The sequence below is a fragment of the Salvia splendens genome, chromosome 9, assembly GCF_004379255.2.
Source record: "Salvia splendens isolate huo1 chromosome 9, SspV2, whole genome shotgun sequence".
Lineage (NCBI taxonomy): Eukaryota > Viridiplantae > Streptophyta > Magnoliopsida > Lamiales > Lamiaceae > Salvia > Salvia splendens.
This window is the reverse complement of record NC_056040.1, coordinates 8,112,465-8,129,288: the sequence shown is the minus strand read 5'-3', so window position 1 is coordinate 8,129,288 and position 16,824 is coordinate 8,112,465. Positions and strand designations below refer to the sequence as shown.

At 42.2% G+C, this 16,824-nt stretch overlaps 1 protein-coding gene across 1 annotated transcript; it reads left to right on the top strand.

The window, feature by feature from the left end:
* Positions 1 to 10,149: 10,149 nt before the first annotated feature.
* Positions 10,150 to 13,099, top strand: LOC121746641 (2-hydroxyacyl-CoA lyase-like). Its single transcript, XM_042140548.1, has 2 exons — positions 10,150 to 11,609; positions 12,580 to 13,099. Exons 1-2 carry the CDS (start codon positions 10,197 to 10,199, stop codon positions 12,892 to 12,894), a joined length of 1,728 nt encoding a protein of 575 aa, XP_041996482.1. The 5' UTR covers positions 10,150 to 10,196; the 3' UTR covers positions 12,895 to 13,099.
* The last annotated feature ends 3,725 nt before the right edge of the window (positions 13,100 to 16,824 follow it).

Here is a 16,824-nt window from a genome sequence, read left to right as displayed (position 1 = left end):
GAAATTTAATTTACGAGACATATACGGGAAAAGTTTAATAATAATATTAAAATTTAAAAAAGTACAATAATTTAAAAAAATACATTAATTTAAAAAAAGAACAATAATAAAAAGGAGTGCCAATTCACTCCTCGTCTCCGTCGTCGCCGCCTCCGTCGCTGTCGCCACCATCGCCGCCGCCACCACCGCCGCCGCCGGTCTCCCTCCGTGCCGCCTCCAACTCGTCGTCGGGGACCCCCCAGAAGTCCACTGTGTAGCCGGTACGACCCCCGGAGTCCCCTGTGTCGGCGGTACCCCCGGGCATCATCTGCATCCTGGGTGCCCATCCCGTTGGTGCCCACCCCGGTATCGCCGGATACCCCCCGGCGGACTCCCCCCGTTGGCATCTCGGAATACATCTGCTGCCACAGGTACATGTTGTAGTACCCGGGCATCTGACCCCATCCACTTCCCACGGGGATCGACGGAGTTTGTGACCCGCTATTCCCGGAACTAGGCTCGTTGTTGAGATCCATTTCCCTTGTTGATCTTGTACATAAATTAAGATAGAGAGAGTACTCGTTAAAACAAGTGGTGCGAATGAAAATGACGAGCAAAGCGCGTATATATAGTGTTTCAAAAAAAAAATTTAAATTTCGCGCTAGGCGGTGCGCTAGGCGATCCGGGCGCTGCAATAGCGCCGAGCGGACCGCCCAGCGCCACGCGACCGCCCAGCGCTGCGCGGTTTCTCTCTCCATTCGCCCGCTGGGCGACTGCAATAGACCGCCCAGCGAACCGCCCAGCTTCGGCGCTCGGCTGAGCAGTCGGCTGAGCGGCATTGTGGATGGTCTAAACATTCAACAAATTAAATCTATCATTTAGATACAATTGTAAATAACACAAAATAAAATAATGAAAATTTACATCTTCACATGATATGAACAAAAAAGGTTCACAGAAATGCCACATTTTTACATGTATACCGATAAATGAATTCAAGAATCAGTATTAGCTAGAATTTGTTCTCGGATTTATATTTACATTTACATTTACATTTGACGTTGGTAATAGTCCATTTCAAGTAAATATTGATTTGTTTAAAATTATTTTCTTTAAATATGTTGTGTCGCGGAGGCAGTAGCGCTAACTCGACATATCAACCAATAAGATATTTAAAAATAGTACTACTGTGTTTTAAAAATATGTTATGTCAGATTATTTATGCATCGCCCGGTGTTGCCTCTAATCTAATAAGCATCTTTTGTTCGAGTAAACGTCACCAATTTTCATTTGTCTTTAAGAAATTGGAGCCGAGTCAAAAATAGTCAGCTCACGTTCACAAACAAAATATGAGTTTTGCTTAATCACTTCTTTTGTCCCCATGTTTTTTAACTCACTTTGTTTTATAAAAATAAAAATTTTAAAACAAGTATAGATTTAATGCCAAATTAAGTATGAAAGAGATAATTATTTTTTTTTGAAATGTTGTTATTTAAAAAGGAGATCCATCTTATTAAGGGAGAAAATTTTACCAAGAATAAAAATAGAGTAATTTAAAACGGATCAAAATAAAAAAGAAGATTATTTTTAAATATTTGAGGAAATTTATTTTTGGAATAGCTTCATTTGATTTAAATTAGTCTTGATCCTTGCCATCACAATCATATTTAAATAATTTCCATAACAATCAATAAATTTAACTTATTTTATTTCTTCTGTATTTATTATCATACAAAAAAGTTGAAACCCAACCCTAAGGGCCTCACACATCCCGATTCGATAGTATTGTGAGGGGTGTTAAATCAGGGTACGCAGTGACCCGCCAAGGGGGAGGGCCTACACGTATGAATTTTTTTTTGGAGGAAACTCAGTTTCACTAACAATTGACCGAGTGAGTTAAGACTCACCTCCTCTAAACAAAGTGGAAATAAATTTCTAAATTTCTACTATTTTTGTTGCTGAGAGGGCCGAACTCGAGACCTCTATTAAAGATGTTTAAGCAGTAGGATCAAAATAGAGTAATCTTCTCTCATTGAAAAAATTTCTCAACTACTATAATCAAACAGAGATACAGTATATTATATTCACAATGCTATATTAAATACAATTAACAGATATTCGTATGACAGTGTTATGTTCTAAATAATCTTGCCAAAAAATCAGCCAAATCATACAAAAAAGGAGTGTGATGGGGTACGGACTAAACAAGCCCAATAGCAGTGACGGCCCATCAGCCCAAAGACCAAGGAAGAGTATCAGTTCGGCATTACCAAAGAGTTCGGCCCTAGCCTATAGCTCGGTAAAAGCCGACCAATCAGTTCGGCATTACCAAAGAGTTCGGCCCCAGCCTACAGCTCGGTAAAAGCCGACCAATCAAGCTCTACTCTCAGATCGGCAAAAGCTACTCGGCAATAGTTCAGCAGTTCGGTCTCAGTATTCGACCGAACTGGAAGATAGTGGACCCATGCAGAACCTCCACGACCTCCACTACACGATCTATTTAGTGGTGGACCCATGCAGGATCTCATGACCTCCACGACATCCACGACATACTTAGTGGTGATGTAAGCCACGACCTAGTTAGTGGTGATGTAAGCCACGACCTAGGTAGTGGTGATGCAAGCCACGATCTTAGTTCAATGTATAAATAGAACTTAGATCAGATAAAGAAGGGTTAAGTTCTAAAGAAGTTCTCTAGAGATCAAATATCAAATAGCAAGTCTGTATTGTAAGCTGTAGAAAACAGATCAAGCAATACAACTCTGCCCTCTTTTCTTCCCGTGGACGTAGATTTACCTCAGTAAATCGAACCACGTAAATCTCTGTGTCGTGATCTGCATCTTCCTGCATTCATCACCATCAAAAATTCGCCAAACCATCACTGGCGCCGTCTGTGGGAAACAGAGAACCAAATTTGTGATAAAGCGAATTTTTGACCCTTTTTCCACCCAAAAAAAAAATGCATACCAGATCACATACTACCCGTAATACCGTTCGTGAAAACCATGAGGAAGCTAGTCCAGCCCGCAGGTCCGGAAAACAGCCTCGGGAGACATCTACTTCCAGTTTTCACGATGAAGGAACAAGCCGCTCAAAAGGTCCACACACCGAGTCTTCCCAGCAGCCTGATTTGAATGAGGCTGTCAAGCTGTTCTTGGCTGAGAAGCAGGATGAGTTCTTAGCCTTCCTGCAAAAGAGCCAAGAACCGAAGACGAAAACGGTGGATTCTCCTTCCTCATCCAGACATGAAAGTCACTACCGCAGTAGTGCCGTGTCTTCCAGGAAGAAGAATCCTCAACCCCGACATGTTCCTGTTCCTCCTCGGTACCGGAATCACAGGAGATCTCCATCTCCTCCATACCGAAGAGATGTCGGGTTCGCCATGTACGGAGCATTGAAGACTCCGTTCTCGGACGATATCACCCGAACTCCCCTTCCACAGAACTACCGAACTCCGTCGATGACTTATGACGGGTTGGTGGATCCTCATGACTTCCTGGGACGCTATCAGTATAATATGGCGAACCAGGGTCTCAATGAGGTCCATATGTGCAAACTGTTCCCCGAGCTGCTTATCGGGAACGCGAGAAGGTGGTTCGATAGCCTCCCCCAAGGCAGCATTAGATCTTACCGAGATCTAATGGATGCTTTCCACAGGAGGTTCTTTCAGAAAGCGGAAGCCCGGATCACTTCGGCTCAGCTGCTTTCTATACGTCAAGGTCACGACGAAAAGATCAGCGACTTCATGACGAGATTCCACAAGAAATGCCTACAAGTAGATGATCTCAACGATCTACTTATCATTTCGGCATTCCAAAATGGAATCCTGCCCGGAGCTCTCTACAGAAAGCTCGTGGAATGCAGTCCGCAAACAGCTCAAGAGATGTGGGACATTGCGGACCAGTTCTCCCGTGCCGATGAGGCAGACCGTCGCAAACGGTCTTTAGACAGCTCATCCCGAGGAGACAGGAGGAAGCCCGATCATAGCGATCAGGGACATCCTCGCCGAACTCCTTTTGGTGATCAGGGACATCCTCGCCGAACTCCTTTTGAAAGGATTCAAAGGACTCCGGTGCAAGACCGATTGGGGCCACGTCTCAATCCTGAGAAGCCGCCCGCTCAGTTCGTACCATTGAACAAGTCAAGAGCGGAAATTTTTGAACTGCATTCCGATATGTTCGAAAAGCCAAGGCGGATGACGAAATCGGCCGCGCGCCGACCTCAGGATCAATATTGCTCCTTCCATCAAGACTACGGTCACGATACCGAGGAGTGCCGACATTTGGCTGCAGGTATTGATGCCCTTGTGAAAGCAGGGACGTTAAAAAAATACCGAAGCAAGCAGCCGAAAAAGAACAAAAAGCAAGGAGGTGCGAACTGCGCTCCTCAGGATCCGAAAAGGCAACAGGATCCCGAAGACGATAACGAGCTGCAATATGATGGAGTAATCCTAACTATTGACGCTCTCCCTGCCGGGAAGACTAAATCGTCTCTGAAGTCATAGAGCAGAGGTTTAAAAGCTCGGTCTCCCACCCACAAGCAAACAGACTGAAGCCGTGATTCCGGTTGAGATCGGCATACCCAGTCCCCGAACTCTTAATTTCTCAGCAGAACTGAATGAGGACGGACTGAGAGCCGAACTAGATCTGGCCGAAGAAAGAAGAGAATTGGCCTGCATAAAAGCAGCCAAGTACAAGGAGCAAGTAGCCCGGTATTATAACCAAAGGGTGAAAAAGCTGCAATTTCAAGTGGGAGATCTCGTCTTGAGAAACAACGAAGTAAGCCGAGCAGAAAAGCTGGGCGAACTCGAACCCACATGGGAAGGTCCATATCGGGTGTCAGAAGTCCTCGGCAAAGGGTCTTACAAATTGACTCACGTGTCAGGAGCACAAGTACCCCGAACATGGTACGTTTCCAACCTCAAAAAGTTCCATTTGTAAGAGACAGTCCGGTCTGTCAGTCTTGTGTCTAGTTCGGTCCTAAGGCTATGTGCGTTTTTGTCTCTATGTGCTTTTTATTTGTCTAGGTGTGTTTTGTCTATGTGCGTGTCGTCTCTTACAAATGTTACTGAGGTATCTTGTTCTTCAAAGGCTGATCCCCTTTTTAGAACATATATAAGCCAACGATTGTGAGTCCAAGCTTCTAAAGAGGATACAAGACCACAATTCGGCTTAAGAAACAAGCAGTTCGTCTGAAACGAACTGCAACAATAAGCCAACGATTGTGAGTCCAAGCTTCTGAAGAAGATACAAGACCACAATTCGGCTTAAAAAACAAGCAGTTCGTCTGAAACGAACTGCAACAAATGGATAGTCCGATCCACGCGATAAAACTCGCCGAATTAGGACAAGGGAAAGTCCGATCCAAGCGATAAAACTCGCCAAATTAGGACACAAGCTTAGTCCGGTCAAAGATGTTTATTTCATCAGACCAAAGACGAGTCCGGTCAAAGATGTTTATTTCATCAGACCAAAGACGAGTCCGGTCAAAGATGTTTATTTCATCAGACCAAAGACGAGTCCGGTCAAAGATGTTTATTTCATCAGACCAAGGACCAAGTCCGGTCAAAGAAGTTTATTTCATAAGACCAAGGACCAAGTCCGGTCAAAGAAGTTTACTTCATAAGACCGAGAACAAGTACGATGAAATTATTTCGCTGAGCTGTTAATACACAGTGTTAGAAGCGAAAACAAAATTTCATTTTTCAAATCTTGTTCGGCACACAACTCCGCTACCCTACAAAATGGCGTTACGCTATTACAAAGGACTATTCTACTGTCCAGGGTTGCTGAAGTTGAGCCACCTATTCACAAAATCCTCATGAAGCCGAGTTCGGGCGTTCTCGGCAGCTGAAGAATAAGCAGGTCGACGAGATGCTCTAATCGACCTACCGCCTCTTCCCTGAGCCCGGGAAGCTCTAGCACCTCGGCGGCGAAGAGTCTCTTCACGAAGCATTTGTTGATCTTGCTCACTCATAACCACAGCTCCTCTGCGAACTTCAGTCCGTCCTCGACTTGACGTCTCTGGTTGTCCCTGAGTTCGTTGCTGACTTGGAGTAGGGTTTTGAGCAAGTGAATCAGAGGTTTGAGCTGGAGTACTAGCATCTGTTGGCGGGAAATGCCTGAGGAATCTCTCAATTGAGGGACGCCGGGAAAGAACTATGTCGTACCGAGAAGCCCAGCGCCGCAATGATTTCACGACTTGTTGGCAAGCCGAGCTCTCCAGCGCATTGTTCCTCCGGAGTACATTATATTCCTCCCACAGTTCGTCAACTCGTTCCTGAACTTCAGAGATGGTCATTCCCCCGCGCCTGCAGATGAAATCCTCATACGCAGTCCTCTCAGCGACGGCGGTATTCAGCTCGGCCTCCAGATCTTTCTTTTCGGACTCTAAGTCCTTATTGTCGGCCTCCAGCTTCACTGAACGAGCCAAGAGTTCGTCATTCTTCACCTGGTCAGCTATGGCTCTTTTCTCAGCTTCGTCTAAAGCCGAAGAGTACAGCCGCTTCCAGTGAAGTACCTCCAGCTCCTTAAGAGTTCAGAATATAGAGCAGCTATGTCAGTTCGGCATTTCAGATTACTGAGCAGGTAGTAAACCACAACAGGAGTAAAAGAGAGTACGAAAGGCTATACGAAGACACAAGAGCAGAAAGAAGAATTTTTTCATTCATAAGAAAAAATTTTTTCTACACAAGGGCTTCAAGGCCGTTTTACAAGAAGGAAGAAACTAAACTAAGAGAAGGGAGATGAAATCATACTCCGCTAGCTTCGTCTCCGCCTTCTCGGTGAGGTTCAGCTTCCTTCTCCTTGTCTGCTTCAGCTTCAGCCTCGGCCTCCCTGCTCTCCCCAGCCTGTTCGGCGCCACCGTAGCCGATCTGATGCGCCTCCTGCTCGGCCTGCTCATCGCCGGTCTGCCGCTCATGCTGCTCGGTCTCACCCTCTCCATGGAAAATTGGAGCGGGTGAAACTGACCCTATGGAGGCAAAGATAGCCTCCATGTTCTCATCGCGGTCAGCTCGGCAACTACGAACTTGGTCTGCAGAAAGCAGGACCGAGGACGAAGCAAGCTCCTCAAGCACCGGCAGACTCTGAAGCCGAGCTGCTATCTCTCGGCCGTACAGCGGCAGGATGACTTCGGGACCCTGCTCGGCTTTATCGGTCATCAGTTTCAGCAGATCACCGACAAAGGCTGAAAATTGGTTGCTCAGAAAGAGTTTCTCCGCGAAAGCACGGAGAGCCTCTCCTTGGGCAACCACGGCGGCAGCATCCCTCCGTTTCGTCTGCTCTCGCTGGATGACGAGCTGGTTTTTGGCGAACTGAGCTTCATCCTGGGCCGAGATCCTAGCAGCTCTGGCCTTCTCAAAGTTGGCCTCAGCCTGTTCGGCCCGATGACAAGCAGCCGCCAACTTCCTCTGCATCTCAGCATAGTCATTGGACGCTTTGGAGAGTTCGACGGCGACGAGCTTGGAGAGCATATCGTTCCTCTGAAAATGGATAAAGAAAAAAGTCAACAGAGGGCACCAAAAATACAGGAAAGAAACAAAGCCAAAGAATCAAGAAGACAATTCACCTCGGCGAAGTCCGTGGGCCATGCAAAAGGCTCACAGACATTTTCCGAAGGGGGCCCCATGACGATGTCTCTCTCCGACGCTCTTGGGGGCTTCTGGGCCTTCCCCTTCCCCTTTGCCGAAGTCGACTCCGGCTTCTTCGGATCCGAAGAGGTTTTTTGCCTCTTCGGAGTCCTCTCGGCATCAGACGCCGAGCTGGTGGTTTTCGGCCTCTTCGGCTCCTTGGACTCCGAAGATTTGCGGCTCAGCTTATTCAATATGTTCACTACCGAAAAACAAGGAAACAAGGTTAGTTTTCGCCGCTAAAGCAGTAAGGCATAAAAAAGAAATCCTCACCCTCAGTCTCTTCGTCCGAAGACGAGATATTGAACACGAGGTCGCCCTTGACGAGCTCAGTTTCCGAGTATTGTTTCCTAATCATAGGAATCTTATTGAGCTCGCCCTCGAGCTCGGCCAACGGTTCTAACCGAGGATGGGGAATCACGGACTTCGGCCCTCTCCAAGGAAAGCCCGGAGCCGAAGTCCTATTATAAAAAAAGAAACGATTTTGCCATTTCGGCCACTTGGTTTTGCAGAAGGCCCTAAAAGGCTGTAAGGGGATCAAGTAAAACCAAGATCCCTTCCTTTTAAACTGGAAAAAATTAAGGATTGCCCGCAGAGACAGATCCTTATCTAGCCTACGGAGTTCGGCAGCAAAAGCCGACAAGTGCCTCCAAGAATTCGGAGTCACCTGACCTAAAGGGAGTTGAAAAAAATCAAGAAGCTCTACAAAAGGTGGGGGAAGAGGGAAACGAAGCCCGCATTCTAAGCAGGCTTCGTAAACGGTGGCATAACCCTCCGGCGGGTCGTTAGCCCTATGATCATCGTCGGGAACCACCGCCTTCCCCCCGGGAAGAAGATATTTTTCGTGTAGAGATATCACGGTGTCCTTACTCAAGACGCTGTGAAAGTATTCTACAGTCTTCTCCCCGGACTCTTTCCGGCTAGAAGACCCCTTGCCCCCTTTCCTACCGCTACCTAACTCAGAAGAAGAAGAAGAAGACATGGTTCTTACTCTTTGCAAAATCTGAAGAAATTCTGAAGAAATTCTTGAAAGCGGAAGGAAATTTTTACGCAAAAGAGACAGAGTGCAGAAGAAGCAATAGAAAAAGTATTCAAAGGATGAAGAAAGGGCGTATTTATCAGATTCGGAGAAGATTTCAAAATCATCGCACCGTTTCGAATCCCACCTTTTCAGGATTCAACGGCCGGATTTTACTGTCGCATTTAATGCAGTCACGCGCAAGGCACGTCCCCCACGTCAGCCTCCCCCGTACCTTTATCCAGAATGCCGAAGTGACTCGCTTCGCCGAAGTGATTCACTTCGCTTTTCGGGGGGGGGTAGTGATGGGGTACGGACTAAACAAGCCCAATAGCAGTGACGGCCCATCAGCCCAAAGACCAAGGAAGAGTATCAGTTCGGCATTACCAAAGAGTTCGGCCCTAGCCTATAGCTCGGTAAAAGCCGACCAATCAGTTCGGCATTACCAAAGAGTTCGGCCCCAGCCTACAGCTCGGTAAAAGCCGACCAATCAAGCTCTACTCTCAGATCGGCAAAAGCTACTCGGCAATAGTTCAGCAGTTCGGTCTCAGTATTCGACCGAACTGGAAGATAGTGGACCCATGCAGAACCTCCACGACCTCCACTACACGATCTATTTAGTGGTGGACCCATGCAGGATCTCATGACCTCCACGACATCCACGACATACTTAGTGGTGATGTAAGCCACGACCTAGTTAGTGGTGATGTAAGCCACGACCTAGGTAGTGGTGATGCAAGCCACGATCTTAGTTCAATGTATAAATAGAACTTAGATCAGATAAAGAAGGGTTAAGTTCTAAAGAAGTTCTCTAGAGATCAAATATCAAATAGCAAGTCTGTATTGTAAGCTGTAGAAAACAGATCAAGCAATACAACTCTGCCCTCTTTTCTTCCCGTGGACGTAGATTTACCTCAGTAAATCGAACCACGTAAATCTCTGTGTCGTGATCTGCATCTTCCTGCATTCATCACCATCAAAAATTCGCCAAACCATCAGAGTGAGTATCACTAAAATAGCATGCACACTCTTTATGATATTTCATAATGTTTATTGTTATATTTCTTCAGTTAGAGGAAGGATTTGATAGACGATGCGAAGTGAACCATTTTTATAAGAGTAACCATTCTATATAGGTCTATATATTTTCTTATATCGTTACGGTCATAACCTTATTTCGATCATAAATTCATAATGTAATTTCCATATTTACTTCTTTGGGCCGCACCTATCCAGGGTACGCTTTTCTTCTACGTCAACAAAAACACCTTGCCATCTCCGAAGCTATATAATACTCCCTCAGTCCCGGGCTACTCGCTCATTTCCTTTTCGGCTCGGAGATTAAGGAATGAGTGTATAGGAAAGTAAAAAATGACGGCTGTAGGTGAAATTTTTTACTAAAAATGGAAAGAGTGCAAGTAACTTGGGACGCCCAAAAAGGAAATAAATGCGAGTAGTGCGGGACGGAGGGAGTATATAATGTAACACAACCACAATCACTCTGTGTACCCAAATTGGCAAATTCTCACTCTTCCTACACCTGTTTCTCAGTCATCGCTCACTCTTCCAATGGCGGACGCTCACGTCAAAAATCCGCCACCAGCGATTGACGGGAACGCTCTGGTATCCATGTGCCTCTCACGCGCCGGCATCGACAGGATGTTCGGAGTCGTCGGAATCCCCGTCACCTCACTCGCCAACCGCGCCCAAGCCCTCGGCGTCCGCTTCATTGCCTTCCACAACGAGCAATCCGCGGGCTACGCCGCCTCCGCCTACGGCTACCTCACCGCCCGCCCCGGCGTCCTCCTCACCGTCTCCGGCCCCGGCTGCGTCCACGGCCTCGCCGGCCTCTCCAACGCCGCCGCCAACGCATGGCCGATGATCCTCATCTCCGGCTCCTCCGATCAGAGCCTCACCGGCCGCGGCGATTTCCAGGAGCTCGATCAAATCGCCGCCGTTAAACCTTTCTCCAAATTCTCCGCCAAGGCCACCGACATAACCGAAATCCCCAAATCCGTCTTCAGTGTCGTCGATTGGGCCGTCGCAGGCCGCCCGGGGGGGACGTATTTAGACCTCCCCACCGATGTGCTTCACCAGACTATTGATGAGTCTGAGGCCGAGAGGTTGATCGCCGAAGCCCTAAAATCACGAGACAAAGCCCTAATTGAGAAGCCGAGAATCGATAATTCCAAAATTAAGAAGGCGGTGGAGCTGCTGAGGTCAGCGCAGAGGCCGCTGATCGTGTTTGGAAAGGGGGCAGCTTACGCCAAATCCGAAAACGAGCTAACGAAGCTAGTAGAGAGCACTGGAATTCCAATTTTACCTACTCCGATGGGGAAGGGGTTGATTTCAGATAAGCACGAGCTGGCGGCCACGGCCGCCAGATCACTGGCAATCGGTAAATGCGACGTCGCATTGGTGGTTGGCGCGCGGCTGAATTGGCTGCTGCACTTTGGCGAGCCGCCGAAGTGGTCGAAAGACGTGAAATTCATCATTGTGGATGTATGCGAGGAAGAGATTGAGCTGAGGAAGCCATTTTTAGGGATATTGGGAGATGCCACAGAAGTGGTGGGGATGATTCATAAAGAAATCAAGGATGATCCCTTCTGCTTGGGGAAGACTCATCCATGGGTTGAGGCTGTGAGGAACAAGGGGAAAGATAATGTGGCAAAGATGGAGGTCCAGTTGTCGAAAGTTGTGGTGCCGTTCAATTTCTTGACACCGATGAAGATTATCAGGGATGCGATTTTGGGGGTGGGGAGTCCCGCGCCTGTGGTGGTTTCGGAAGGGGCTAATACCATGGATGTAGGACGGTCCGTGCTGGTTCAGACAGAGCCGAGGACTAGGTTGGATGCTGGGACGTGGGGGACGATGGGCGTTGGTCTTGGATATTGCATTGCTGCTGCAGTGGCTTCGCCTGATCGCTTAGTGGTGGCTGTTGAAGGGGACTCTGGATTTGGATTCAGTGCTATGGAAGTTGAGGTACATTTCTTTTTCATTCATGCAACGTAGTGTTATATTAAGCTAATTTACAGATGTGGCTTATGTTTGGGAATTGGAGACAGAGAAATTGATTAGAGCTAGTTAGGTGCTTCTGTGTGCATTTTACTCTTTTGTATGCTTAACTTGTTAGTATTTCTGGTGCTGTGTTTTTGGTAGAGGAATGTAAAGGTGGATATAGTGGTGAATTGCTTCTAGCTCTTGTTGGATTTTTTGAATTGCAGCGCAGTCTTACTTGTTCCTTTTTAGTTTAGAGTCTTTAGACAGGGTTGTATCAACTTTGTGAAACACTGGCTCCTGTATTTATGATTCCTAGTTGCGAATTGGAGTGTCGATGGATATTAGTCGAGTATATTGTGTATGTCACTTTTTGTTAGAGGATGCTGGCATAAAATTGGTTTTTAAGGATCATAATATGCAGCAGTGTGTCTTAACTTCATCTGATGAGCATGTTTCCATGTAATATCCTCAAATTTGAATCTTGAAAACAATTACCAAATGTTTTTTATTTTTTTCATCCTCTGATGTTCCTGCTGCCACCTAGAGTAGGTTCTTGGAGGAGCACATTTTTGTTGTTCTAGCAATTGGCATCCTTCTTAACTCTATGTGTGATTGTGAGTTGTTCATAGTCCTGCTCACTCCACTCTAGTAACAGAAAAACGTTAAGACGTAAGAACCGTGCTATAGAATTTATTTTTCAGGCATGTAGTAATAAAGCTGAAATGATCAAATCTTTTGACAAAGGGATGCTTTTAGCTCCCACAGAGAAATTCCTAGGCACAAGTATATATATTTCTCAAATTTCATTAACTGTGTGCTGTGGAAACGTGATAAGTTATCAGATGCTTATGACGGCAACACCAACACAGACTACTATTTCGGCTCCAATAATTTAAACCTGCAATGTTTCTCCAGTGCTAAATCAGTGTATGCTTTTATTTGGCCTTTCCAGACACTCGTTCGATATCAACTGCCCGTGGTGGTCATAGTCTTCAACAACGGTGGAGTGTATGGTGGCGACCGGAGAAACCCAGATGAGATAACAGGACCTTACAAGGATGATCCTGCTCCGACATCTTTTGTTCCAGGTGCAGCATATCATGTCCTCATCGAAGCTTTTGGGGGCAAGGGTTATCTTGCTGGAACTCCTGATGAGTTGAAATCTGCACTTGCTGAATCCTTCTCGGCGAGGAAACCTGCAGTCATAAATGTCACCATCGATCCATATGCAGGTGCAGAGAGTGGGAGGTTGCAGCACAAGAACTGACGCTGAGGTAGATCGATTGTTTTCAGTGATCAAGTTCTTGAACTTGTTATAGTGGCACCTTCACTTGTATTCGGTATATATAATGATATACTATTTTGTTGTAGTTTTGAATGTTTATTGGAGTTGCTCTTATTTGAGTAACAGTCACCAACTTAATTTGTAGCATTATAAAATAGTATTGGGCGCGTGAATCCCTTACAAATAACTTGGTCAAATGAAAATGTGTAGCCTAAGCTAAGATTTCTATGCTGCTTGTTTGTAGTACAACTATTTACTACTAGTACTAGTAATTGATGATTTTTATTACAGTTGTAATCGAAGGTGTAAGAGTATCCACGATAATGTGGCACAGCTACGGAGGCACCAAGGCATTGACACAAAAACTCTTTCACAGCCACAAGCCCAATAGTGGACACACAATAGCTACAAATCACATTATTTTATTAATTGTCAGTATATTTTAATTGGACTGGAATAAGTTAATTGGACAAAAATAAATAGAATGAAATAAAATAATTGATTTGAGAATAGATTATTTACAGATAAAGATTTTAAAATAAAAAAATTAAAAAAATCAACAAATTGACCACTGGCGGAGTATATTTATTTTGAGACAATGTTTTAATAATTTTATTAAACAGTAATTTTATATTGTGCTATTTTCTGAAATCGGTTTTGGATTTTCATAATTTTTCTAAGAATCATTCTAGCTATTTCATAATTTTGATAAGTTAAACCTTTTTAGTTTTTCCTTTTGTTGATTTAAATTCGGTCTCGTATAAAAAACAAAACGGTGTAACATCAAATATTAAACGAGAATTATTTAACAAATAGAAGCAGTTCGTAAGAAGATATTTGACCAAACTTCTCTTTTAAAAGAAATAGAGATATATTTCAATAGACATGGTTGGTAGAGTATTATTTTTGTATTTTGAGTTGTAACTTCTAAGATCATCCACTACGCTGTCCCCCCACCGTCCCTTAAACTATTATTTGAGGGTCACACTGTACTTTATTCTTCAATCCCTTAACTAAGGGACGGAACCTGCAACGCTTCGTCCCTTAAATTACTATTCATTCAATTTTATTTTTTATTTTTTTCCAACACAATTCAATTAAAACAAACACACTTCATTAAAATTAAAATAACATTACAACATAAAATAAAAATACAACTTAAAATTAAAAAAATATATATATAATTAAAATCTTAAAAAAAATAAAAATGACATAATTTAAAATACAATTTTATATGGACATCCTTGAATGTTTTATGTTTCACTTTCGAAAGTGGAACATAAAACATTCAAGGTTGTCTCTATAAAAGAGAAGCAACCAAGAATGACTTTGTCCCACATCGAAAGTGGAACATAAAACATTCAAGGTTGTCTCTATAAAAGAGAAGCAACCAAGAATGACTTTCATAAATTCGCAAGCCCATCAAATATATGTGGGCTATTACGAATTTCTTGTATTTATTTATTTGTAAAAATTGTTTTTAAATATAAAAACAATTTTTATAAATAAAAAGCATTTTTTTTAAAATTCAATTTTTTTAAAAAAATTTGATTTATTGCGTCAGCGTGACGACGCCCGTCCCGTGTCTCGCAGACACGGGCCGCGGGACGGGACGGCGTGTGGCAACGCGTCGCGCGAGCGTTCCGTCCCTCCGTGACGGAACGCGGGACGGTGGCGCGCCGCGTAGTGGATGCCCTAAGAGTTGAATATACACCAAAACCTTCCTACTAAAATATGACCCGGAAAATATAAAGGTATGACGTGGAAATATACACCAAACTATCTAGAGTTTTTCATAAATATTTCATTTGTCCCATTAAAAGTGACATATTTTTTTTTATTATCCTATTAAAAATGATATATTTTAAAAAATTGAAATAACATCATATCTATCTTATTCTATCGTTTACTTTATTCACATCCTCTTTTTTATTTTACCAATTATGCATTGATTCTTGTGCCGTTCCAAATATCCCTATTTTTATGAGCCGAATGAATACTATATGGAGTACTATAAAATCTCATGTGAAAAAGTATATTATTATATTAAGTGGGATGTTTAATGTTTGAAAACATTAATTAACGCCATTAATACACTAATTAAAGTCATTAATAACTGATATACTAAGATACTACAGAAGTAAAAGGCTGTAGGACCTATAGAATAAAAGTACAGTGGCAAGAAAATAATTCGAAAAAATTTCATAATCTATCCAAACCAAAACCAAAATGTCATTAAATGTGTTTAGCCTTATTTATGAAATAAAATTATCTTCCACCCACTCATGAGTCATCAGTCAAGAAAAATATTATCATCCATTTTCCACAATACCGAAACCACTATATCTCCTTGCTTTTGTCCCCACACACAATTGACTATATCTGTACTTAATAAAACAATTTAATTTACATCTAAAAGAAAAAGCAAAATACGTAACGCCATATTTTTAGATTGAGGAAGATGGCAGGCAGTGATATTTGTTGAGATAGTGGATATTGTGACGCGTTAAGCCTACAAAACCAATTTTGATAGTAACTACTCGACCCAAATACACTTTTTTTAATCAAGAAACAAATGAACAACCCAATGATTCCAAAATTCTCAATCTGTTTGTATAAAAGGAATTCTCAATATTAGAAAAGTAAATCCAAATTATAATAATTATTCCAATATACAAATCCAAATTATATAATTATTTCAATATACTCCGTATAAAATATTCAATATGGGCCACAAAACAAGGTGCAAAGTTATCTTTGTCAATATCAGTGAGGATTCTTTTTGTTTTTTGTACCAAAAAAGTTCATATTTTAAGTTTTACTCCATAGAGTATTATATTACATAATCTTGCCCATTGTTGATATGGTAATGTTACATGGAGCATTTGAGTCTTGAATTTTACATACTAAGAAATGAATCGGGGTAACAAGTTTAGCTGATTGATTTTATACACAAAATTATTGCTGATTGTGTTTTCCATAACTTATAGTACTATGTCTGTCTGTTTGTTTATATGAAAATTAATTTTTAGATAAATAATTGATAAACATATGTGTTTGAAAATTAATTTGTAACTAATCAATGTGTTTAGTGTGTAAAGTTATTAGAATTTTAAATTTATATTAATCAACTAATTGATGTAATGATGATTGAAGTAAAAATTTTAATTTAGTTTTAAATTGACAAATAATAACAGCAATAATAATAATAATAATAATAATACATGACCTTTCAATATTATTATTATTATTATTATTACTACTAGAGTTATTTGGCGACCTTTCAATATTTTCTGGTTTTTCCCCAAACTTTTATTTTTAAATTTAAATATATGAACTTAGAATTTTTCTGATTTTTCCCTAAAAGAATTAAGGAAAAGTTACTTTCTTATAACATGGTTTATTTAATTTTCACATAAAAGAAACATTATTTATGTGAAGTTTAGATGTCCTATTACAACCTAACCCTTAAATATAGAAATAAAAAATTTGCATTAGAATTTCTCATAATTGCATAAATCAATCATAATTGTTAAAAATACCTCTATCCTCTAACCTTACTCTCGTACACAAGGTCCTCAAAAAATAACATCATTTAGGTGTCATATTACGACATAATAATCCTTAAATGTAAAACTAATAAATTTTGTTATCCTCTTTTCTACTCTCGTACACAATCCTTAAAAAAAACTCTCAAAAATAACATCATTTATATGTCATAACATAATCCTAAAATGTAAAATTAATAAATTTTGCCAACCACACAATATGAGAGAGAATCAACACCAACAATAGTGCATTGAACATAATCCTCTTTTTATTTAAAGTTATACGTTTAATCTAGCTACAAGTCTAGTACTATTTCTACTGCACGTTTATATTTTTTAAGGTAAAGAAAATTCAAGAAGAAAA